General features: G+C 47.3%; 8 protein-coding genes across 9 annotated transcripts; 4 read left to right on the top strand and 4 right to left on the bottom strand.

Annotated features, from left to right (window-relative positions):
- Nucleotides 1–257: 257 nt before the first annotated feature.
- ONS95_008308 (uncharacterized protein) lies at nt 258–2,542 on the bottom strand (the record flags this gene model as incomplete). The annotated part of the gene is made up of 3 exons (XM_058501861.1): nt 1,128–2,542; nt 791–1,016; nt 258–663 (listed from the first exon to the last, which is right to left on the bottom strand). The coding sequence occupies exons 1-3, from the start codon at nt 1,798–1,800 to the stop codon at nt 258–260; spliced, it is 1,305 nt and encodes a 434-aa protein (XP_058363183.1). The 5' UTR covers nt 1,801–2,542.
- A 128-nt stretch (nt 2,543–2,670) lies between these two features.
- ONS95_008307 (uncharacterized protein) lies at nt 2,671–4,650 on the top strand. Its single transcript, XM_058501860.1, has 4 exons — nt 2,671–2,912; nt 2,975–3,172; nt 3,223–4,202; nt 4,260–4,650. Exons 1-3 carry the CDS (start codon nt 2,727–2,729, stop codon nt 4,099–4,101), a joined length of 1,263 nt encoding a protein of 420 aa, XP_058363182.1. The 5' UTR covers nt 2,671–2,726; the 3' UTR covers nt 4,102–4,202; nt 4,260–4,650.
- Nucleotides 4,651–5,240: 590 nt separating this feature from the next.
- On the top strand, nt 5,241–8,229 carry ONS95_008306 (uncharacterized protein; the record flags this gene model as incomplete). Its single annotated transcript, XM_058501859.1, has 1 exon — nt 5,241–8,229. The coding sequence occupies exon 1, from the start codon at nt 6,079–6,081 to the stop codon at nt 8,227–8,229; it is 2,151 nt and encodes a 716-aa protein (XP_058363181.1). The 5' UTR covers nt 5,241–6,078.
- On the bottom strand, nt 6,413–12,371 carry ONS95_008305 (uncharacterized protein). The gene is made up of 7 exons (XM_058501858.1): nt 11,950–12,371; nt 11,700–11,875; nt 11,408–11,571; nt 11,281–11,308; nt 10,755–11,234; nt 10,674–10,695; nt 6,413–10,569 (listed from the first exon to the last, which is right to left on the bottom strand). The coding sequence occupies exons 1-7, from the start codon at nt 12,065–12,067 to the stop codon at nt 9,356–9,358; spliced, it is 2,202 nt and encodes a 733-aa protein (XP_058363180.1). The 5' UTR covers nt 12,068–12,371; the 3' UTR covers nt 6,413–9,355.
- Nucleotides 12,372–12,524: 153 nt separating this feature from the next.
- On the bottom strand, nt 12,525–14,061 carry ONS95_008304 (uncharacterized protein). 2 transcript variants are annotated; one of them, XM_058501857.1, is made up of 3 exons: nt 13,269–14,061; nt 13,075–13,209; nt 12,525–12,985 (listed from the first exon to the last, which is right to left on the bottom strand). In XM_058501857.1, exons 1-3 carry the CDS (start codon nt 13,783–13,785, stop codon nt 12,843–12,845), a joined length of 795 nt encoding a protein of 264 aa, XP_058363179.1. In that variant the 5' UTR covers nt 13,786–14,061; the 3' UTR covers nt 12,525–12,842. The 2 variants fall into 2 exon arrangements, with proteins under 2 accessions (XP_058363179.1, XP_058363178.1); XM_058501856.1 differs by having other exon boundaries at nt 12,525–13,943; nt 14,010–14,061.
- Nucleotides 14,062–14,486: 425 nt separating this feature from the next.
- On the top strand, nt 14,487–16,351 carry ONS95_008303 (uncharacterized protein; the record flags this gene model as incomplete). Its single annotated transcript, XM_058501855.1, has 5 exons — nt 14,487–14,621; nt 14,668–15,172; nt 15,267–15,787; nt 15,833–16,140; nt 16,186–16,351. 5 exons carry the CDS (start codon nt 14,487–14,489, stop codon nt 16,349–16,351), a joined length of 1,635 nt encoding a protein of 544 aa, XP_058363177.1.
- A 1,474-nt stretch (nt 16,352–17,825) lies between these two features.
- Nucleotides 17,826–19,602, top strand: ONS95_008302 (uncharacterized protein; the record flags this gene model as incomplete). Its single annotated transcript, XM_058501854.1, has 5 exons — nt 17,826–17,923; nt 17,973–18,644; nt 18,692–19,072; nt 19,116–19,432; nt 19,481–19,602. 5 exons carry the CDS (start codon nt 17,826–17,828, stop codon nt 19,600–19,602), a joined length of 1,590 nt encoding a protein of 529 aa, XP_058363176.1.
- Nucleotides 19,410–21,964, bottom strand: ONS95_008301 (uncharacterized protein). Its single transcript, XM_058501853.1, has 2 exons — nt 20,479–21,964; nt 19,410–20,428 (listed from the first exon to the last, which is right to left on the bottom strand). Exons 1-2 carry the CDS (start codon nt 20,977–20,979, stop codon nt 19,811–19,813), a joined length of 1,119 nt encoding a protein of 372 aa, XP_058363175.1. The 5' UTR covers nt 20,980–21,964; the 3' UTR covers nt 19,410–19,810.
- Nucleotides 21,965–23,671: the final 1,707 nt, after the last annotated feature.

The following is a 23,671-nucleotide window of genomic DNA, read 5'->3' as shown; positions in this document are numbered from 1 at the left end:
TCATTGCTATTCTAAGACTTGAGACTCCCTCGCCCCAATGGCAGGAAATTCAGGCAATAAGCATCAAGCTGTTCAGGAATTTCCTGAACTCAGTCCTGCAGATGACCAAAGCACCGCTAGATTTTACCTGTCCACAAATGCGTAAAAATATGTTTGTCGTCTGTCATAATTTCAAATAATGGTCATTGAATTTTTGATTCGAACCAAGCCAGTCATTCTCCACTAAGCAACACCATGTTGGCAGCCGCTTCTGAGTATCAATCAGAGTTGAGTAAGGCGTTGTCAGGCTTGTCTGGAGTGGTTTGGCTTGGAGTGTCTGGAGTGGTTTGGCTTGGAGCAAATGTGTTCCAGGAAGCTGAACCCGAGAGAGCTGGTTTCGCAGTCATCGAGCCTGTGGGCTTTGGAGCAGCACTTCTCGTAGAAGCGTTGAAGGGAGAGTCTGCATTGGTCTTCGCGGCCAGGGGCGACTTGAAAGCGGGAGGTGGACTGTTTGGGGCGCCCTGAGCAATCTCTTCAACAATGCTTCTCATGTCTCGAACAATCATCTCCAGGGGTGGCCAGTTATTCGCCGTATTAAGACGTCGTTGGTGATCAGGCCAGAGGTGACAAATATGGTTCACCCACTCCTCATCCGCACGGATCGCCAAGGCCTGGAAGCTATGTCTGAACAGAAATTGTGTATCAGTAATTTTTTGACTCCAAGGTTCCAAGAGGACAAGACGAAATTACGAATAGAGCGTTCTGCTTAGAACTCGTGCAGTCAAGCGATGGATACAATTCTATAACTTACAAGAGGTTCATGTACTCATATTCTGAAGTAACAGAATATCCAGTGAGGCTTGTCATTGTTCCAGACATCTCGCAGATTTCTAGCTTCTTCAGTGGGTACGAGCAGAAATTCTTGAGGAGATGCTGGGCAAAGTCACTGAAGCTCAGTGTGTACAAATCCTTGAAATAACCTTCTTTGTACTTGGAATCGGCATCGAGGTTTCCAACAGCGGACTGGGCTGCTTGAACTATTCGGGCAATGTCAGCAACTCTTCAGTCAGGACCTCTTTTCAGTGCAGTATGCTGGATATGACAGCATATGAAATGAGGCACAACTTTACTTGGCGTGGTTGATTTACCAGAAGGAAGGCTAGCATAGCCCAGTTGCAACATGGCTAGGTCAGCACGAATGTTACCCCGAGTGATGGCTCTTTCTCCTGCTTCCACGATAACTGCAATAGGCTCTCCAACGCCAGCGTTTCTCTTAGCCAGCTCGAACCAGCGGCCCCGAACAGCGGCTCCAACCTGAACCAAGTGCTCCTGCACTCTGATTCGTGACTTCTGAGCCTCGACGGTGTGCTTAAGCTCTTCGTTCTGCTGCTTTAATTTTTCAATTTCGGCTTGATGCTCTTCTTCCAGCTTGTTTACTGCCTTCACCTGTCGCAAATCCTGATCCTCGCTCTTGAGACTCTCAATTTCAGTTTTATACTCTTCCTTCAACTTCTTGATCTCTGCAATGTGTTGTCCCTTCAATATCTCAATCTCGGCCAGGTACGGGCTGACGGACGTGCCATTTCTAGCCTTGATCTCTGATTTGCCTACTTTAACCTTCTTAGCTGGTGTAGGAAGGTCGACATCGTTGAGATCTGCAGATCTTGTAGCAAAGCCCTCCTGCTTGTTCGTCTTGGTGTTGACATGGGGATGGATAGATTGCTGGTGAGCACCAAGTCCACTAGATTTGGTATCGACCACCAGTTCACCTTTCTTGGTGGAGCCAGTACCTTTGCTCTCGGGTCCTTCTAGCTGATTCATGTCGAGGGATTCGTGCGTGACTGTGGCTGAGAATGGATCAGTAGATGTGACAGTCAACAGAGAAACTATACCGACCAGTCTTTCACTTCAGCAGAGCTGACCTGTAGGTAAAGGAAGCCAGTAACTCCTCTTGATTGAAAACCAAGTATCGAATCAGAGAAAACAAAAGTGAGATGTTGATGAGCACTAGTTTTCTTGAGATTGTGGGAGCCAAATTTAATAACAGAGACTTGATGTAGTGTCGGTACACACAAAGGCATGACACTCGTTTAGTCGCATGCCACAGCCAATTCTCTCAGTGGTTTTCACATTTACTCCGTCGATCAAGGGATTCTAGTATTGAAGGTTTCAAGGGTGGTCTATCAACTCGCTGATCTAAAGTATCGAACCAAGTGAGAGTTATATATGGGGAGTCCTCCTATTGCAAAGTCTCACCTGATCTCGCCGTGGTTACTGATCTTGCAGTTTCGATCATCAATAGTCCCATCAACTATCAGGCAAATACACACTCTGAGTCACGTTTCATAATAGACACCATGATACCGGAATGTGCCTCGTGATCCATCCCGTATTTCACTTCATACTTCATAGACATGTTGCTGTTGTGGCCTTCTTTGACGCGAGAGCAGCTCACAAACCCCAGAACTCAGGGTCCTCATCTCAAATATTATTTGAGAATGGATGTAAACGTTGAGGTGAAGTTAGGCTAGAGACAAGACTGAGCACCCAACGGGCCGGGAGGGGTGAATTCAGGAAGTTTCTGCCTAATCTGTTAAGTCAACCACTTTAGTCAACAACGATCTAGGCTCATATAAACTGCCATCTATTCTTCTGGCTCGTTCTTTGCTTTCTTTCTTTCTTTCTTTCTTTCTTCCTTCAAACTCAACACCTGATCTTCCACTACACAGATCGTAACGATAGACAAGATGTCGTCTCTTGCAGAAGCTCATGCCATTAACGCAAATGTGGCCGACCTCGTTGATCAGATTATTGCTGAGCTGGAGAATGTGAAGACTTCCACATGCGAAGAGAAAGTTGAGCTCGACAACGCTCAAAAGGTACTTCTCGAACATGCCACAAAGCTTCGTGATAACATTGGTACAGTGAAAGAGGTAAGCCAAAACTTGTTCAAGTTGTCATTCTAAAACGGGTCACTGATGATGCATTTTTTCAGAATATGGATTTGTATCTTGACTTTCTATCTATTGGAAATGGTACAAGTGCAGCAGATGTATCCATGCTGGCTGCCGCTGAGCTATCAGTCCTGGAGCAAAAGATTGGCAGTTTGCTTTCGATTCTGAACACCTCCACACCCTCAAAGGTTACTGAAACTTACACTGCCAAGATGTCTGCGCCTTTGGGTGGAATTCTGGTGAATAATGACCTTATGTTATCTTTTCACCCCTGCTAAAGCCGTTCTAGGAATCCATTGGGCAGATTTGTGATGTCCGCAACCTCGATCTCCTCTACGATAATGCCGGAAATCTCAATCTTATATCACACAAGTTCGGAGCGTCACTCGCAGATAACGGCCATGCCAACGAAATTGAACGACTTCGTAAGGACATCGAGAACCTGAAATCTGTACACCAGTCTGATATCAACAATTTGCAAAGACGACTCTCCGAATGCCACGGCCAATTGGAGAACAGTCAAAGTCGTTTACGCGAGTTAGAGGTCGAGAAGGATCGTCTTGATAAATACGTGGAAAGTCTTGAGGATGACCTTCAAGAGATTGGAGAAACCTCCGCCAAGATCCGTGCTGGTTTTCTGGAAGAAGGCAAGTGCAGGCGCATTGCTGGTGGAAGATGGGAGCAGATTCCAGGTCGAGGCCTTCGCGATCACAAGGCAGTCAGCGACAAGAATGATGTCGCTCATCGCGGTGATGTTGCGGGGGATCAAAAGCTGTTTAAAAGAGATCTACTGACGGAAGAGCGCATACCTGACTTTGTCAATAAATACAAGCGTCATACACAGGACAGAATCACTAGCCGGAAGGAGATTCAGATCTTGAATATCCATGCGGAACTGTTCTCCTATTTTCTCGACACTCCACATTCATGCTGTACTCAAGAGAATGAAGCCAAGTTTACTAGACTATGGAACAAATTCGAGGCATGGATTTCAAATCATATCGAGGGTGGTGACTACCAAAAGGCCAGTCCGTCAGACCAAGACAAACTTGACGCCGAGATGGACAACAACGAACACATTGAGCAAATCCGTGTGGAAATGAAGAAGATAGCCAACGAGACATTCAAAGTTTACCGCGAACGACAACTGACCTACTCATCTTCTTAAGGCTGAGGCCCCAAGTGATTCTTGATGTTAGAGCCAAGATCTGTTCTCTAGTAGAGAAAACGGTACTACTGCATCATTGGTGGAGCGTTCTGGATCTCCTGGTGAGGACCCCAATATCTGCTTGAAGTCTCATCTTGAACTTACTGATCTGGACTTAGAGAGCATTCAAAACGTCTCCTTGGGAAACATTTGAACTCTGGAGACAAGGTTCGGCATTTCTTGATCGAAATCATGAAAGTCTAACCTGGTTCTGGCATTATGCTTTCAATTTTTGAAGCACTAACTAAGTTTCCTCGGTATGTTTGTGATGTTTTGGGAGCCAGAACATCTTCTGACCTTTGAGCAGCGTTCTGAGTTCTCGGGCGAGGTGCATTCGCACGAGGAACATGAAACGAGGTGTTTGAGCTTTGGAATTTCATTTTCGACTTCTACAAAATCTGGAGGGGTCGGGAGCATTGTCTTTTTGCGCGGGGAATGGCTGATAGAGGTTGGGGATTCGAGGTTATTCTCCAAAATCTTCTCTTTTTCCCATGGCATCAGTTTTCGTCTCTCAGTCAATGAACATCTGTCATCAAAACACCCAAACTTTGCGATATTCTATTGTGGCGGCATACGGTCACCAAGGTCTCAGAACATTGCGATCTATGAGCAGACACAGCAGATCCAGAGCATTAAGCGGACTTCGCGCACCTTGGCTCTGCTACTTTTCGTCTTCTCTACATCACGTACTCACTGAAAGATGCCTAAATCTCGAAAGATTGTTTGTAGATGTCCCCAGAAAAGTTAGGTTCTCTCCCTTGAAGCTTTTTGGACTTTGAAGCTGAATGGGAAACGATATTTGCCGCAAACAAATCACGAACTACACAAAGAATTTCATCTTGCAGGCTATTTCCTGGATACCAAATTAATTACGAGTCGTATTTTAAAGGTTGCATCACTCAAGTAGCATAGACAGCAGAGGATGGAACCGAATAGATACACTCACATCCCAAACTATGGGAATTAGGCGGATCAGTTTTGCATAATCATCACTGTACAAGACGACAGGTGCTCAGTGAGCCACATTCGACCTGATATATGGGATTATGGCACGAATCTTTCAGAGGCATGGCATCACAAAAGCTCAGAGATGTATGGTCCCATGAACGAAGCCAGAAGTTCAGGGCAGTGTCAATATTGATGTCAGATCAACCGAGAACTAGCACGGACCTAGGACCACGCTAGGTCGAACCTTTCCTTCACTCTGCTCCCTTTACTTTCCTACCGTGAACGCCAACTTTAAATACGCGTCTCAATCAACACCATTCTCCCTTAAACCTCTCTCCAGCTGGTGGAACTCTAGGGGCCGCAACCTTGAGAGCGAACTCCAGGCTCTGTAAGAACTGAGTTCGTCGATGTTACCTTTCTTGGACCAAGGTCTCGCAGCAGTCTGCTTGAACAAGACGCAGGATGCGTCCACCAATACTCCAGTCAAGAGTGATAACGTTCAGTCTCACAATGTTCAGACGCCACGGGCGAAAGATACCATGCGTCGCAGAAATAACAAAATGGTGAGCTGGGATTGTTTTCTTTCTTCGGTTCACACTGACACTGTGCCAAAGCCGCTGAGAGCTGACAATACCGTTTCTCCTTCTCCATGTGGAAGCTCGTCTGCCAATGATGGAACATCGGTAGGCGTATCTGATTTTCGCGAACTTCAAAATGACTGCAAAGATGAGTTTTGCCAGTACTCGTCGGTATGTGTGGGCAATTCCTTATCCGCCATGGCTTTACTAACAACATTAGATCTCTCCAATCAGTCTTTCGATTAGCGCACCTGTGCCAGGTACTGTCACTGCAAGCACCGCATCCAGCATCTCCGAGTTGATTCTAGACGACGCGTGTCGCACCAAGAAAGAAAGAGCTAGTTCCGTTTCGAGCACAGAAAGCTTTACAACTTCCTACGAGCCCTCCGAGGTGACCACTGCCAAGTTGAAGATGACTGCCAAGGAGCTGAGTCTCACTGAGCAGACATTGAGACTTGCCCAAGAAAGCGTCGACCAACTCAAAAGCAAGCTTGATGAAGTATCGACAGCAAAGAGCAAGGAAGCGAAAGCACACTTGGAAGAAACAGCTAATCTTCGAGCTGCTGCAATCGATGCGACAGCCGCTCACGAGAAGTTGACAGATGAGCTTAAAATGGATATCTTTCAGCTTCATGCTAATATGAAAGAAGTTACAGAGCACTTCGCTAAGGAGGAAGCGGCGTTGGCGGACAAGATTTCAGTGCTCGGGGCCCAGCTAGTTGAATCAGAGTCAAGACAAGCAGAAGACGCGACGAAGTCCGAAGAGAAGATTGCTGATCTCCAAGCCCTGATTGACATTATCCAGGCACGCTTCAGCGAAGAGAAATCTTCACTGACGCATAAAATCGAGACCCTACAGAGTGATGCGAAAGCAGCTAGTGCCGCAGCATACAAAGAACGTGAGGCACTATCAAACAAACTCTCGGCTATTACGATCGAGCTTGAGACATCAGATAAAGTCCGAGATAGTCTGCTACAAAATTCTTCTCAACTAGTGAAGAACAATGACTTCTATCTAGAGAAGCTGAAGGCACTTGAACAACAGTTGGCAAAAGCAGAGGGGGTCAGTTCAGTGACATCAGTACAACTATCTCAACTCGAGGAAAAGCATGCAATCATATCCAGAGAGAATCAAGATACCAAATGTCGCCTTGAACAAGTTCTCCAAGAATATGAATCTTCTAAGCAAGAAGTCGTTATCCTAAAGCAAGGCTACATCCAAAAGGCCAAGTCGGCGGAGATGCAGGTATTGCTGGACGAAATTCAGGGACTCAAAAATGCGCCTCAATATCAAATCAATGCCCCAGAAACAGCACTTCTTCACACAAAGATTCTGGCATTGCAGGAAGCCCGGGAGACCGAAATTGCTGTGATATCTCATCTCTTCGACGAGAATTCTTTCTTGAGATCCCAGGTAACTACAATTCAGTCATCTGGACAACAAGTGGCTACAGACTCTGGAAATGCGACTGAACAGCAGGTGACAGAACTTTCGAGGAAGATGGATATTGCTGTCCGGCAGAATGGTGTCTTTGAGGCTCAACTGAATGAGGTCAAGAAACTTGCGGATTTCGCTCAGAATCAGATACTGCGCCTCGAACAGGAGAAGAAAGAGGATCGAGATGCGCGGAAGCTCGACGAAATTTTCCACAAAGTTTGTAATGATTCGGAGAAGGAAGAGGAGATTTTTGCGGATTCCAAGCACGATATCAAAGAGCAGAATAGACGTCTTCTTTCTGAAAACGACAACCTCAAGATCTTGTTGAACAAAGAGCAGTCTGCCCACAACTGCTCTCAAGCTAGGCTCGAGTTGGCTGAATCTACACTGCATAGCCTCAAGGACGAACTGGAGACAGTAAGATCGGATCATGAGTCTTGCCGCTCCAAGATCCAGGAGCTCACTTCAGCTCAAATTAACTCTCGACTTTTAGCGGCAAGAAACGACACTCAACTGGAAGAGATCTCCAAACTCAAAGATCAGCTAGAGACACGAGAGCCGCTTGTCCAGGCTGGTATCCACGCTAGACGGATCCGGTGGGAGTATGCTAAGGGTCGCATGGGTTTTGATGGCAGGTGGTATGATGATCGCGGGACGAAAAACAGAGCAGTCATTAAAAGCGCGCAAAGAATGATCAGACGCCCCAACTTCGCCGCAGATGCAGCACTGTTCTTCCTCGGAGTTCTGAGCAGCGACGAGGATCGCAGGATGTTTAATCAGACTTACCACAAGAGGCTCTGTTCGGATTTCCATGCGACTGTTAAATCGCAACAGCTGGCTGAGATCGAGTCCATGAGAACCACTCTGCGCGATCGCTGCCGAATCCGTGCAGGCTTCGAGAACGTCTTCGAGGACTCTGATGAATACAAACACCTTGCCAGTCTGTGCTATATGAAGTTCAAGAGCATGATGACAGACGCCGGACTGAATGACAACTCTGACAAGATGAAGCGAAAAGAAGTGAGGGATCTATTTGATGCTGATGAGCAGGTCCAGTCCGTTATCGAAAGAATGAGGGAGATTTATGAGCGAGCCATGAGAGGCTTCAGCTATCGTTGGCCTTGAGTATATTGTTTGTTTTATTCTTGTAGGATTGGATTGTTGGCTGTTGGTGTGCGGGGGTTGTCAAGTTGAGGTTGAAGTCAGCTCGTGGCATGAGTGTGGGATAGGCGTACAGGGATGGAGTAGCTGATTGTGTTGCTATACTGGAAAGGATGTTCTGCTCTTGATGAAATGTACCTCGAGGTGGAGTTGTGAGGATATATTGTTGTCTGGCAGCGTGGATGTATGTGTAGATTAGGAGCTTTCATAACCAAAAATGACCAACCGAAGTACAGTACTGTAGCAAAGATGGACCTGGTGTTGATTGGTTCGCTTCCATGGTGCCGCCATCATGCATTCCATTGCACCTCTAAATGGTTTACTGTAATGTTAAGAAGATAACAGATGATAGACCTAAGCTGGAACTCCAGCTTCAACGTCTCCTTATCACCGGATGAGATATTCTTAGTTCCGCTCACCAAGATTCAAACTTACCGGACCCGTGTAATCACCACTGTGATTCCCCAAACAAAATTCCAGCATCCTGTTTAAGCTCTCCAAAGAACCACAGCAAAGCAGGGTCGCATTGAAGCATCAGGTCGTTGACAATCGTTGTCTGGATCGTTCAGGAATCTGCGATCGTGGGCGCCATGATCCTCGTCACTGCAGTCCTCGTCTTGAGAGCTGCTTTGCTAATCTCAGCCACCAACCCCACCGAGCCATCCCATGAGCCCGGCACGCGACGGATCCAACCCGAAGGAGCTCCTTCCGTTGATGAGTGGGAGAATAAGTTGCGCGGCCACAAGATCTTTCTCGGTCCATCGTACCACTTCCAAGTGCCGAACCCTTCGGTAAGTCTGGATACCATCTTGTTGTGATACATGATAGCAACGATCTCAAAGGAGAGACTAATAGGTTCGCAAGACACCAAACTTTGACTTTCCCGAGAACACTCGATTCCTTTTCCCAGATTCAGTTTCGATTAAAAATTGGGTTGAGGAGAGGCTGAATGTGAGGCTGGATTGGGATGGGACAGTGACGTGGGTTGGTTATGGATGACTGTCTATTTTGTACACTCCAAGTATACTCCTACCTTAGGTGAGAAGGGTTACCGCTACCTATTAATACATATTCAGAATCAAAAAGTCCATCACGTACTATACATGTTCTGTCCTGTCCCATATTCCTGACCATTTACATTGCCACCGCCATAAACCGGCATCAAATCATTCCAAAAGTCCCATCCCATTCCCATACCCACCGACGAATTATCCTGTCCCATCATAATACCATGCATAACACCCGACCCCAGATCCGTGACTGGTCCCATCCCCACATTCGGCTGATCCATCCACGAGAATGAATCCGTGAACATATCACCATTATTCCCACCACTAGCAACCACGGGCGGCGTTTCAGTCATGGTGTCTTTGGGCGATTTCTTCGCCTTGACTTCCTCTCTCATCGTAGCAACCATAGGTGGGACTTCAATGCCAGGTATCGCCTTCTCCCTCACATCCCAAGCTTTGACAGTTAGGTTCGCAAACGCGGCATGCAGTGCACTCTCCTTCGGTCTCACCGTCTCGCTTCTGTCCCATAGCATCATTCTCAAGCGAAAGAATTCCGAAAAGGCCTCCCATGCCTTATCGCTCATCTCATCCTGGACTCTTGTCTTCAACGCCGTGAGAAGGAACACATGGGCTGGGAATGGGAAATTGATGACGATATGCCAGAAGAAGTTTTTCATGGCGTTCGATCCCATTAGTGTGTTGTGATTTTGCAGCATTTGTAGATTCAGGCTGAACAATCCTTCTTTTTCAGCGTTACCCATGCTTTTCGATTGAATCATATGTGAGTGGCGGGGGCCCATGTGTAGTTTTGCGATGCGCGTCCGAGCCATCAGAATGGTGAGGACGTGTAGTGGGATGGAAGGGTCGCAGTACTGCAGGTAAGTCTTCTCAAGATGCACAGCCAGCTCATCAATTTCTTTATCCTTGACATGCAGCGGCGCATGTGAGCTCCGCATCTTATTGAAATACGAGGTAATTTCGCAGACTTGAAGAACGTATACCATTTCTGTGACACCATTATGTTCTGCGGGAGGTTCACGCATGTCTGGGTATAAATCACTGTCGTTTACGTTCAACGGGAATTTGGTCGTCCACACGTGGGTGAGGATCGAGCAGCCGGCTCCTGAGAGCTCAGCGACGCGGAAGTCGAGGATCATGATTTGCCACCAGAGACGTCGACGCATCTCGATTTCAAAGGGTTGAAGACCGTAGCTAGCGGCATCGTAGCAAAGCCCCATTCTCTGAGCGATGCGTACTGCAATACCTGTCAAGCAGAATAGGGATCGTGGATCAACTGTAAACGTTAGTTTGGATCGAGAGAAATTCAAGGTATATAATTTATTTCCAACCATTGAGCTTTGCTCATCTCGAGGTGCCTGGGAACTGGACACTACTCACCATGGAAATTAAGGCAGGATACCTGGAAAATGTAGGATCAGCTCTCAGAATTGACAAGGCATCTATCAAGGTGAGACTTACCAGGTACAGCACAAATCCTTGTAGAATGGTAAGATTTGACGTCCTCAGTAATCCAGCATTATGCAAAGCCTGCCTTGCACCTCCTGAATACCTCAAACGCAAAACCTCCTTCTCCTCACTAAATATACTCCTACACTCGGAATCGCTAAGCGAACAGATGGCTGTAACATAAATACCAAACATCAACGTCTCCATTTCTTTGGACACATTCTCTAGATTCGCGCTAGCTTCTAAAATTTGAAGCTGGACTGTTGGAGCATGAAAAAGCTTGAGGACGGGGTTGACGTTGTCAAGGAACTTTTGCCAGAGTCGGAAGATCTGAACGGTTGAGGGGTGGAGGTCGATTATTCTGTCGGCGGCGGGAGTGGAGAAAAGAAGGTCACCACCGTCGGAATGAATAGCATCATAGGTTCTTGTGATGGGTTTTTTATACATTTCATCCCCCGAAGATCCTTGAAGGATGTCTTCCGCATCTCGGAACTATATTCATTAGGAAGAGTAAATCTTCGAGAAGGTAGTTACTCACTTCTTCATCCACACCGGTCCAAGGGGTACTGTAGACCACACATTAGCGCCGGGCAGTGATCCAATTTACTTTTCACGTGAATTGAGAAGGAACTGCAAGAAAGAAGTGGGCTGGTATGCTGACTTACTGAGTTGTATGCTTCAGTGACCGCCTGATAGCCAATGATTTTATATGCTGATCCACCGCACGGGGATCATTTGCCTCTGTACCATGGTCGAGTGGTTTAGAAGTAGGAATTGGGAGCGGCACAATTCCCCCAGAGTTGATAGCGTCGATATCGGCACCATAAGCCTAGACAGAACACTCGTCAGATATGCACCGTAAGCTCCTTGATCAAGGAAGGTTTCTAAATCTCGGGACATTACGCTGAAATTGGATGAAGTCCCCGCCATCAATTCTGCAAAAGGGGAGCGACTTACCCTCAGGTGATCCTCGTACCTTCTCAATCGAGCAAGTAGCTCCGCTTCCGGAAATCTCTTCTTCCTTTTCTTCGGTGGTAGTGTGGATGGTGAAATGCACTCTGCTCTTGATTTCACACAATTTGCACATGGCTCGTTCCTATCACACTTTACTTTTCGCTGCTGGCAAAGCACACCTGTATGATAGCAAATTAGCGGCCGAGTGTATCCACCAAGAAATTTGAGATATCACAAACTGTAAAATACATACAAGGGTGTTTCCTCCTTACATCCGAAGCCTTTGCCGGCATGGTGGACATATCGATTGTCTCTTGGCGGCGAATAATTGGACGATCGGCTAATGGTTCCGAACAACATTCACGAGTCATAGATTCTATGGAAGAATGTATCCAGCGAAGATATATTTAAGCTCATACCTTTGATCATATATAAAAAATTTCAACGGAGGTGAACTGAATAGGCCGCAGCCAAAGGATGCCGGCGAAATCAACTTAGCGACGGAAATTAGAAGTTTCCGAGGTGTAAAGCGGCGGGATAATCAGTTTGGAGGTAGCATCTCTGCGATTCTTCACCGTGTTCAAAGTACCTGAGATTTATCTTATAAAGAAAAGGACGCATAAAGAGCGGATCGTATGATAACAATTAGGAATTCCTGCACAATCAACAAGACTTTCCAAAACCTTAAAAGTGATATTCTTGAGGTCATTTCTAAGCATAGTTCAATGGGGCGCTGCTTTGTGCCGGGGTACGTAAGCTTCTGCCGCAGCTGGGAGGACATATGAAAAGCGGACATACTGCGTTATCCGAAATCCGTAGTCTGGTCAAATGTAACTCTAGTAATGACAGCATGATAGTTTTCTGACTACTGTGTATGGTTTCATGTCAAAGCATATCTACAAACCGTCGTGCCTTTCAGTCCAATTGGAGGTGACCAAGGTACGCTCACGTGACCGCGAATGTGTTTGGCACCTCCAAGTCTCTATACAATTGCGCCAACGACGAGTGAGAGTATACTCGTGAAACATCTCATTTTACGGTCTATGCGGGGACTCGTTCTGCCACGTTCTAGTTGGCGTAGGCAGACTCCATAGATCCTACCAGTCTAGCAGCCCCGAGATTCTGGACTAAAGTCTCGATACCTCTTTACAGACTCGTCAAGTCAAACTTCTGATCCACCAAATCCTCACTCAAACTCCACAGCCTCTTCGCCATACCCTCATCGATCGCGCTTGGAGCCGCCTCAGCAACTTGACAATCCGCCATGTAATACCCTCCCTCTGGAATTACTACGTCTTGTCAGCCTCATCCCAGCATGCACGAGCATAAAACATGCTAGTAGGACCTTACGAAAAGTGCATTGAAGCAGGAAACTCACCATTCAAAGCTGGATCAAAAGCAGCGACCAAAGCCCCAGCAGCGCCTTGGTCGCCCGTCTTCCAAACCTTCCCCGTCTTCTTGATGAGCTCCTGGCCTTCTTCATCCAAATTCCTCGCCAACCCTGTCCATATCGCTATACTCCACGTCAGCGAATCCAGACTCCAGAGTCTACTCGTGGTAGAGATGACTTACACCCCGGATGTACCGCATAACTTCTCACCCCTCTCTCCCCAAGTGCTTTATTCAAGCTCCCACTAAACAGTATATTCGCCGTCTTACTCTGCCCATACGCCAGAAATGGATTATACGTCTCTCCCTGCGCAGGCATCAAAGGACCCGGCAATCCAGGAGGCGGCCTCTCTTCCTCGGGAAGATCCTCGACTCTCCTTTTGAAATTACAATCGCTGAAACGGATTGGGCTAAGTCTATGTCCTGCACTTGTGAGATTCACGATGCGTGTTTGGCCTGGCTTTGAGGATGATGAGGCGGCGGCGGCGATGAGAGAGGGGAGTAAGAGGTTGGTAAGTAAGAAAAGACCGGTGTGGTTAGTTCCGAAATGCATTTCGATTCCTTGTTCGGTCTTTTCGTAAGATTGGACATTGACGGCTGCGTTGTTGATGAGGATATCTATTTTTGGGGCCTGGGATAGAATCTCTTTTGCTGCGGTACGAACGGATCGGTGAGATGAGAGGTCGATGGTTATGGACATAACTTTGAGCGCTGGTGAGATAGCTTTGACTTGAGAGATTACGGTTGAGACTTTGCTGGGTGTGCGGGAGGCGAGGAGGAGATGTGAGGGTGAGTGCTGGGAGATGGAGAGCGCGATGTGCTCGCCCAGACTTTGGGGTGAGACGCCTACGATGAGGACTGGGTGGTGTCAGTCTTTTTCTCCAGTTTGGGAGACAAGTAAGTGATAGCCGAGGGGTTGTTTACTTGTTTTGCCTTTGACCTGCTCCGAGAATGCATTGGCGACTTCAGTCGCTGTTGTTGACTCGCCAAATTCCGAGCGAGAAGCCATGGTGTTTACTCACTGTTCTTCTCCATACATACAATTATAGTTCCAGGGATAGCCGTTATATTAAGGAGAAACATTAATATCAACCCTGCAAGGCAATGGAGGGGTTCATAGCCCCACCAACAAATCCCATCTGTACCCCGCACTAGAATGTGGGGTGAAGCACTGGGATCAAGTATCGCTTTCATTCTGCCGAAGACTAAATCGAGAAATCTAGGGCCAATGAGAAGACCTGCTTCGAAATTATATAGGTGGAGGTTTCCCGAGCATGGGATTTCGAAGCTTTTGTCAAGCTCATCCAGATCTAAAGTTTATTAATTCTTGCACTTTGCCAAGGCAAAACAACATCCTGCTCCTTTATGAGTGTGATTGAGATTCTTGAGCACTCGGACAGCATGCCAGCTTTGTCACATTTACACCAACTTGCTGGTGGTCTCACATTCAGCCATGTAGCTCTAATATTCATAGCTGCAAGCGCAGCATTGCTCATAATCGATTACACACGTATGCTTCTCCTCCGCCGAAAAATGGTAAGCCTCCCGTCCCATCTCACGAAAACACTACTCATCCTCTCAGCCCCCAGGACCTTTCCCTCTCCCAATTATCGGCAACACGCATCTTCTACCTGACAGAAAACCATGGATCTACTTCGAAACACTCTCCAAGCAGTACAACTCAGGCATAATCACCTTCTGGATCGGACGCAACCCCACCGTCTGGCTAAACGACTCCAAAAGTGCATCTGATCTCCTCGACAAACGAGCAGCTACGTTCTCGTCTCGACCACGAATGATAGTTTTCGGAGAATTGGCATTCGATCAGACGAGTCTGGTGACGATGAAGTATGGAGAGCGGTTTCGTGTTCATAGAAAGTTGACACATATGGGGATTGGGTTGCAGCAGGTTCGCAACTATCAGAAGTTGCAGAGTGATGAGAATAAGGTGGTGTTGAGGAATTTGCTTACTGATTCTGAGAATTATGTTGCGCATTTTGAGAGGTATGCTGCGAGTGTTGTGTCGATTATTGGGTTTGGGAGGAGGATATCCCAGATTACGGATCCGATTATCACGGAAGTTATATGTAGGTGCTCGCCATTTTCTCTGTATCGTGCAGGCCTCCGCATATAGAATCAACATCCTTCGAACCCAGTGACAACTGCTGATCCTCTCACTAGTTCTCATGCAACGAGCAGCCGAACGCAATGTACCCGGAAAGACCTTTCCCATGCTAATGGAAACGTTCCCTTGGCTCGCCAAATTCCCAAATCGAATCGCGCCCTGGAAGAAAGGACTTGGAACACCTCGAGCTAAGAATTTCTTCTACGCCCTAGCAGAGGAAGCAGCCAACACGGAAGGTGGAGACAATTATTCCAAGAAGCTGTTCGAACAAGCTCCCAAGTACAATTTATCGGACATGGAGCTGTCAACCTTGGCAGGCTCGCTGTTCGGAGCTGGAAGCGATACGTCGAGTTCGACGTTGATCACTTTCGTTTTGGCGTGCTGCGCATTCCCTGAGAGTCTACCGAAAGCTTGGGAGGAATTGGATAGGGTTGTTGGGCCGCATCGAAGTCCGGGTTTTGAGGATGAGAAGGATTTAGTGTATGTTAAAGCGCTTGTGAAGGAGGTGCTTCGGTGGAGGTCAGTAGCGATCCTTGGTGGTCAGCCGCATGCTCCCATTCGAGATGAGATTTATCAGGTGCGTATTCTGTCTTTCGGGGTTAACGGCAGCTGACATTTGCAGGACTGGTTGATACCGAAGGATACCTGGGTCCAAGGAAACGTGTGGGCAATCCACAGAAACGAGAAAGATTTTCCAGACCCCGACCGCTTCAATCCCGAACGGTACTTGGAAAGTAATCCAGATCATCGGCCATTTCCGAACGAGCGAGGCTATATGACATTTGGTTGGGGAAGAAGAGTATGTGCCGGTCAAGCGCTTGCTGAGCAGGGCACATTCATCAGTGTTGCTCGCTTATTATGGGCATTCAATATCCAAAAAGCTGTGGACGAAGCAGGAAATGATATTCCGGTGGACATCTTTGACTACACGTACGCAGACCGGCCTAGAGTTTGGCAATGCTGACTAGAAAATAGTGATGGACTAAACATCCGACCCAACCTCTTCAAGTGTAGGATCACTCCGAGGAATGAGGAGATCAGAAAGACGATTGAAAGGGAAGGAAAACAAGCAACTGAGGATCTATCGGTGTACAATGGAGAGACAAAGTTCAGGATAAGCACATATTCCGCGAAAGGCTAGAGATAGTAATACCAAGCTTGACGACGTGTAGAGAATAGATTGGTACAATCACTCAGTCTCGTGACTCAACTCATAGTAAATGTACCTTTGCAGCTGGTATAGTGAAGTAAAGTTTACGCTCTGGTATCCTCCAACTCTTTCCCTACCTGCAACTGACTTCCAGATCGCATTGAAAGTCGTGATTGGCCCTTTGCCACCTCGCTTCCGGTTATGTATACATCTGTGTCGTGCCCGTGTGAAATGATCCTATGACATCGTACGATGGTGCTCATCGGGTCTTGGGTACACCAGCGGCTGTGACCGTTGTGACGCCAATCCCATCATTGGCTGAAGAGGCGTTCTAACTTGTGCCCTACGCAACGGTCGGTCTTGTCGAAATGTTGGCGCCTCGAGGGCGCGTAACAGCATTCCCATGAAGGTTGCAACAATCCACGCCAGCAGAGTTGACGCACTACCAAACCACCGGACTCTTTCTAGAACACCTCTAGCTTCGACTTCAAAACATCGCCTCATATCCTTTGTTCATTGTTCTCCAACCCGGTCAACAGCAACCACCCATCGATCATGATATAGGAGCCAGGGGTTCTACGAGTGATGTAGAGAGCCCTTTCGATATGTGGCCCGGATGCTATGATGTACTCGAGGGTCGCTGGGAACCGATTCAGAAGTGGCGAGGACGGTCCTGAAGGTATTCGATGAGTGTCGCAGATTCTCCCATGCACTTACGAGACGATTTTTAAAGTTCAGACTACCGGCCAGGGAAACTTTCTAGAGGTCTTCGAGCATTCCAACTCTAGCTTGAGGAGTCGGACCCAGTCGACGTACCATTGCAGGGCCATGCCAGGAAGAATCCGTGTCAATTCGAAGTCTGGAGAATGCCGTTCGCGAATTCTGTTGTCAATTATGGAAAAGTCAACAGCAGTAAAGAACCTACCTACATCGCGGCGGATGAAGAATTGGATGTTGAAACAATGCTACCTTAGGGGGGGAGGGAGTTGAGGTCCTGTCGGCACTCATCTGTCTCGTCTAAGGTTACCGTACTCGCTACAGTGAGACATTTGCCATCAGCGTCCGGCGTCTGGATCATCATTATCTTCCCTATCCGGATCGGCTGGACTGTCAGCCGCAAAGTCAATTCGATAAGCCAAACCAACTCCGTCAAGTCCTCGATGTCCAAGTTTGAGTCCGCCAGGTCAGCAACATCAGCAAAATCAGCAGCAGTATATCATCCTATCAATGCCGTTCGGTCCTTACTGCTTGGTGCATTTACAACTAACAATCACACTGCAGCAGTGCTCTGGGGCGTCGGTGTCAGGTGGGCTGATCCAGAAACCTCAACCTCACAATCGGCGTCACGTGGTGAGGGGAAGCCTCGTCTCCGATCCTTCACCGTGATCCTCAGGGGGGGCCATACCTCGAAGAGCCTCTTCTCGCCCAGATCAGACGGGCAAGGGAGAAACAGAAGAGCTTCAAGATGGGCGACGGAGTGATCGCTGCACAGGTGTGCTGGAATTGTAAGAATGGCAAGAGGAAGTGCAGCAAAGACTTGCCTGCTTGTGCACGATGTGCAAAGTGCGTCTCCCGCCATCGCATGGATATATCCCGCTGACGACCACTTCAGGCTATTATTGAAGTGCGATTATGAGTATAGTGCGTCTGATCTGAACCCTCCAAAGACAACAGTACAGTCGCCGGCCTCTTCCGTTGAGGGCTCGAGTCTTCCTCAGCTTCAGACTGCCGCCAAACTGACGTATGCCTTGTCGGACGGATGCCCGCGATCGATGAAATTGGAAGCGTCGATCCCGACTCAGGTTCTTAACATTATCATTTCCAATGGAGATGGCGTCCCATCTGTGACATCCACCTATTTTCGGACCATTGATGTCTGGTTACCTGTCATTGACTCCGAGGCCTGCGTGAAGCGACTCGAAACAATTACCCAAGATAACAATGTGGAGCTTTCCTCACTCCTCCTCGCCATGTTCTTAGTAACTCGACCCCCGGGAAACAACAGCAGCTTCAGAGAAATGCAGACCCCACTCTACTATGAAACGAAAACTCTCTACTCGTTTATTGTGTCTTCGGGGAGATCGACAAAGGAAGTCATCCAAGCGGGACTCCTCATTTCGCTGTATGAGATTGGGCATGGTATGACCGAGGCTGCTCAGGTCACGATTTCCATTTGTTCAAGAATGGCAATGAAAATGAAAGCTGTGCAGTATCGGAACTCTTCGCGCAATATCCAGAACACTGAATTCGGGAGATTGTGGTGGGGAATTGTCACTCTGGACAGGTATGTGCCAGGAATGACGATAAAGTTTATCTTCTAACGCTTGTCAGATACTTGAATCAGGATCTTTCTCCCGATGAGATCCATCTCTTGGTTGGGAGTTGGAGTGATGCCGCCCCAGCAATGGAATTGCCAGTAGATGAAGAAGCACAATCTGGACTTCCGCCACCCATATCGATGCGCACCACATCTGGCATTTCAGCCTCGAATCAACCAACTACTCGGCTAGGACCTTTCTGTAGGGCTGCAGAAGCTGGACATCTCCTCGGACAGGTACTAGACCTCATTGCACATTCGTCTTACACTCGGGAAATGGATTTCGAAAAGTATCGAGCTCTCGATCATGCCATGCAGTCATTCGCCATGGTACTTGTCCAGCAAGCCATAAATGGTTGGGAAGAATGTTGTGCCGCTATTGGTCTTGTCCTAAGGTACGTCTTCATGGCTTGCTTGAGGATCCTACTAATCCGTCAGTGCTATGGTATTACTCCACGAAAAGACTTGGAACTTGATGGATGAATCACCTGGATACAATGCTCGCAAAGAAGCTGCTGGAATGGCACTTGCTTCAGCAATTAGAATGACGATCGACATATCGCGAAGATTTCACATGGATCTCGCTTTCATCGACCTTCCGGCCCTCCCTCTGCCAGCAACATATGCTGTATACAGATCAACGTTGCTGTACATAAAGTTCTCGGGTGATGAGTTCCAAAGTCCGGAATGGTCAACGAATATGGACAGTCTCAAGAGTACCCTGGGTCATTTCGGCAAACGATGGAATGTTGGTAGTAAGTGTACACATGTTCTCTTCAATTTCTCTGGTTAACAAGAAACAGAACATTACCTTGACTTGATCGACATCGCCATATCAAATGAAGCTCATGCGCGGGCCCGATCCGGCAGTCGAGGCTCACTGGATGGCCAAATACAGATGATGAAAATGGAGATTGGCGACTAATTGATTGACACCTAACCAAAAGATGCAGCCCACGGTTTGTAATCATCAACGACAAAAATCTGCTCCAACTGTCGCCTCCGGATACCAACATTGCCTCCGCCGGTCAATGGGAGACACATGGCGTCGTTCAGTAATTTCGGGAATGGGCTGTCTTTGTTGTACGAGGAACTGAGAGAGTCAATAACCTGCCATGAGTATGGAGATGGACTCACACTCCGACTGCCAGCATCGCATCAGTAACGGCCTTTACAGCAAGCTCCGAGCAGTAGATCTTGGTCTCAAGCGCCAATTCCCCACCTCTACCATTATCCAAGGCACTCGCAGCTACCCAAGTCATTGCCCTAGCTGCGTCGGTCCGCATTTTCACATCCATCAAAAGATCCGAAACGCTCTGTCGGGCTAAGAGTGCCTGCGCACCACCTCTGAAATCAGACTTGGCGAATGCAAGAGCAGCCTCAAATGCAGCAGCCATTATCCCCGTGGCCATGGCACCAACAAGTGCTGCGGATGAGGTGAAAGCCCGAGTGATAACGGCACCAGCTGTACCTGGAGCTGCAAGAAGGTTCTTCCCTGGCACACGAAAGTCTGTGAATCGAATATGAGGCCCGCCCGTTGCAGAGAAGCCGCTACTTTCGATATGCTTGAGTACTTGGTATGCTTCGGGCTTGTTCTGCGCAACAACCTCACGGGGAATGAGTAGGATCATGGATGATTCTGCTGGATCTACATCTGGTTCTTGAGGTTGTCCATCTTCGGAGAATCGACAAACAACACACATGAGATCTGGCCCACGATCATCCCAACCGCAGGAGCTTGTCGCCCATATCTGTCCATGTTAATTCATCTGACATCACAAAAAGACGTCGTGAAACTTACCTTATCACCATTGACCACCCATTCATCACCATCCTTCCTCGCCAAAGTCCGCAATCCACTCCCACCTTTCTCCAACCAGTTCGCCACCCCTTCCGGCTCAGTATGCAACAAACTAGCCAGTGGCTCACCCTCCTCACTCAAAAACGGCTTCAAGTACTCCTCCTTTTGCTCGGGCGACCCCGCAATCAACAACGAGCTCAATCCCAACCCCGTACTGAAGATCGTCAACGACAAACTCCGATCATGTTTACACAACTGCTCGACTAGCAAAGCTGCTTCGACCACAGTACCGGCTGTCCCACCGAATGGTTTCGGGATGAGGCCCTTAATGAGGCCGGCTTTCACGGCTTGGCTATAGAATGGACGAAGGGCTTGGAAGCGTTCTTTCTGTGTAGGGTGTTTCTCGTAGGTGTCCGCTGCTGTGATGAGGACATCGGAAGCGAATTGGGCGGCTTTATCACGGATTGCTCTTTGAGAGTCGGAAAGTAAGATGTCGATCATGATGAAACGAATTTCTTCGTACAAAATCAAATTCCAGGAAGAGAAAAGTAGTGCTCGGTCTCAATTACAAAAATAATTCACAGAAATCAAGAGGAAAGAAGTGTCAGATTTTCTCTTCAATCTAGCTGCGATTCTCCAAGCTTTTATTAAAATTCACAACCAACACACAGCCAGCTGAGCTGCATGCCCCCATCACTATATACCCATCTCACCGTTGGTAACACCCACGCACCGGGTACCCATCCACTCACATATCACAGCGTACGAAACCCTTCACCCAAACACCGCACACACCCTTCCATTTCCTCCAGCCCAGCCTTGGAACGGCTTATATCCATCCACTCATAGTCCATCTCTTACCCTGGCCTCACATCAGCATTACGATATTGTAATATTGTAATATTGTACGGGCGCATGTTGGTTTAACGAAAGGAGGTGGCGTGGCGTGGCGACCATGCAGGTGCGGCTGCCGCACCGCTCCGCATCGCATCCGCAGATGAAAGTGAAGCGAACCGAAGCGAACCGAAAGATGGGATGCCTCGGATGCCTTGAGTTTGAGTTTGGGTGCACAGGGATGATGATGAGAGAAAGAGAGAGACAGCGATTGGTGCGAGTGTGGGAGTTTTCGATCGATGAACGAGCTGGGATCTAGGATTAATGAAGATTGGGAGAGGTAAAGTGAGGTAAAGTGAGGTAGTTGTTTCCGCGGAGGTGGTATTGTGGCGTGTCATGTGATGTGAGTGCCATTTTGGGATGATGGGAGGGATGGGAGAGACTGGTAGTTTCGTGTCAGCTCTCGTGAGATGAAATGAAGCGAGGGAGGGGAGTGATGTGAGCACTTAAAAGAATTTCAAGGTTCAGAGAGGGAGCTTGTGGCAATTTGCATAGTATCTCTTCGGGAAAGTGGTCAACTGTCAAGATGGAGAGCGAGCGTTTAGATCTGACAGATCTACTTTCCATCTCTTTTGTTTCTCAGCTCGTTTGAACATGTCCCTAATTCTGTATATTTTGTGAGTGACTTCCTTCGTTGATTAGTCGCCAAGTATGAGGAGCATATTTGGCAATGATTCTCTGACTGGTTCAAACTTCCTCAACATCTGCTTCAGACACACTGAACTCTTCGTTCTCTTCCACACATAGGTAAACCTAGAATAGTACACAGCATCCCAGCAGCAGGAATAGTCAAGGCCTTCTTTCTGACTTGGCTGTGGACTATCTTATATTACCTCATCTTCTCCCGCATGCATGCATGATTCATCGGGTGTTGAACAGGAAGAAGCTGTTATTAGTAGCAACAAAGACAAAGAAGGGAATTTATTTCAGGAGAACGATATGTTGAATTCCTCTCCGTAATTGCTGATCTAACCTGCGAAAACAAAGGATAGTAAGAAGGAGAACGACAGCCCTGATCCCTGCATCATCCCAATCCAGGAAAAACCAAAACTATTCCTGACGCATTCCACAAAAGCCGACTTGTCCGTCCCAAATTCCGCTGACTATTACTTACGCGGGGCTGGTGTGTGATATTCTGTTGGCTTTGTGTCTGGGATCGTTCCTGAGGGTGGAGCATAAGGAGGATTTCTCCCCTCAAGTGTTTCGCCTCCCGGAAGGCATAGGTCATAACTAAACCCCGTACGGTCGTTTGGGTAGGTCTGCGCTCTCTCATCCTGCATAATTCAAAGTCAGTGAATTCTCCGTGAAGATTGCCTTGTGATTCAGATCGAGGGGCTAGTGTAGATGTGAATAAATACCGAATGTTCTTTACAGGCGGCGCCTTGAATTCCTGTCTTGTTTGTGCACCTTTCAACGTAGCATGTGAAGTTTTCATCGTCCCAGTATCCAATCTCGCGTCTTTGCTTTGGGGTCATGGTGAATTGTATATTACTCATGATGGTCTTTGTGTTAAAGCTTCTCTTCTTCGTATCATATGTTGAAAAGCTCTTTCGGTGTTTTGTCAGTCTTTCGTATAAAAACTCTATGCTGTTGATACTTTATGAAGAAGAAGAAGAGACTCTTGGGCACCGGGTTGGGCTGTATTTATAATGTTTTCTGGATGAACAAAGTGTCTGTCTTTCTTTGGGGAGCATGACATCTTATTGCCATCATAATAATAGAACTCAAAGATGAAACTATTAGTGTTGATCCAAAATTAGTAACTTGATCAACGGAGCTTTATGCTACAAATAGAACCTTTGTGTCTGTGTGCTAGTGATAGGATACTTGAACGACTATTTTTCACTCGATTTAGCACAGACCAAGATCCCCGTTATGGAACAATAAAAATGGAATCAAATGAATGCGCCATTGTCTTAAGGTACGCTTTGCATTTTCACATGAGACGCTCTTATACACCCCAATTGTAACAGTGACGAGAATCTCTTAATTCTCTGGAATCCCAAGTATGGCAAACAGAGGCGCTAAGCAGTGGATTTCTTTATATCGTGGCGCAGAACAACCAATCTAACGTAAATTTGAATGATAGAAATCTTCTAGAATTTGCATCAACTGCTAAATCAGTCCAATCCTTATTTACCTAGCCACCTCGAACCCTAGATCAAGAGTAATGCAGATAGTCCGGAGAAATGGCAATCCACTGCTATACAGCACCTATGTTTCAAATCCTGCTTTGTACATGAGCTGTGAAAGAAAATCTTCCATAGCTAACCAGAATCAAGCACTATTTTTTTGCTAT

Source organism: Cadophora gregata (genome assembly GCF_030347475.1).
Source record: "Cadophora gregata isolate MNR1 chromosome Unknown scaffold_2, whole genome shotgun sequence".
NCBI classification, from domain to species: Eukaryota; Fungi; Ascomycota; class Leotiomycetes; order Helotiales; family Ploettnerulaceae; genus Cadophora; species Cadophora gregata.
This window is presented reverse-complemented; position numbering and strand designations above follow the sequence as displayed.

Bases quoted from the DNA above. Each gene is read 5' to 3' on its own strand.
- ONS95_008305 (XM_058501858.1), bottom strand. From the start codon at position 12,067: ATGACTCGTGAATGTTGTTCGGAACCATTAGCCGATCGTCCAATTATT. The intron at 11,876-11,949 runs GTATGTATTTTA...GCTATCATACAG, and splicing joins TGTAAGGAGGAAACACCCTT to GTGTGCTTTGCCAGCAGCGA. The intron at 11,572-11,699 runs GTAAGTCGCTCC...TGTTCTGTCTAG, and splicing joins GGTACGAGGATCACCTGAGG to GCTTATGGTGCCGATATCGA.
- ONS95_008301 (XM_058501853.1), bottom strand. From the start codon at position 20,979: ATGATCGACATCTTACTTTCCGACTCTCAAAGAGCAATCCGTGATAAA. The intron at 20,429-20,478 runs GTAAGTTTCACG...TAACATGGACAG, and splicing joins GGGTGGTCAATGGTGATAAG to ATATGGGCGACAAGCTCCTG.
- ONS95_008307 (XM_058501860.1), top strand. From the start codon at position 2,727: ATGTCGTCTCTTGCAGAAGCTCATGCCATTAACGCAAATGTGGCCGAC. The intron at 2,913-2,974 runs GTAAGCCAAAAC...GCATTTTTTCAG, and splicing joins ACATTGGTACAGTGAAAGAG to AATATGGATTTGTATCTTGA. The intron at 3,173-3,222 runs GTGAATAATGAC...AAGCCGTTCTAG, and splicing joins CGCCTTTGGGTGGAATTCTG to GAATCCATTGGGCAGATTTG.
- ONS95_008304 (XM_058501857.1), bottom strand. From the start codon at position 13,785: ATGTCCATAACCATCGACCTCTCATCTCACCGATCCGTTCGTACCGCA. The intron at 13,210-13,268 runs GTAAGTCATCTC...CGTGGAGTATAG, and splicing joins TTATGCGGTACATCCGGGGT to CGATATGGACAGGGTTGGCG. The intron at 12,986-13,074 runs GTGAGTTTCCTG...GACAAGACGTAG, and splicing joins TTTTGATCCAGCTTTGAATG to TAATTCCAGAGGGAGGGTAT.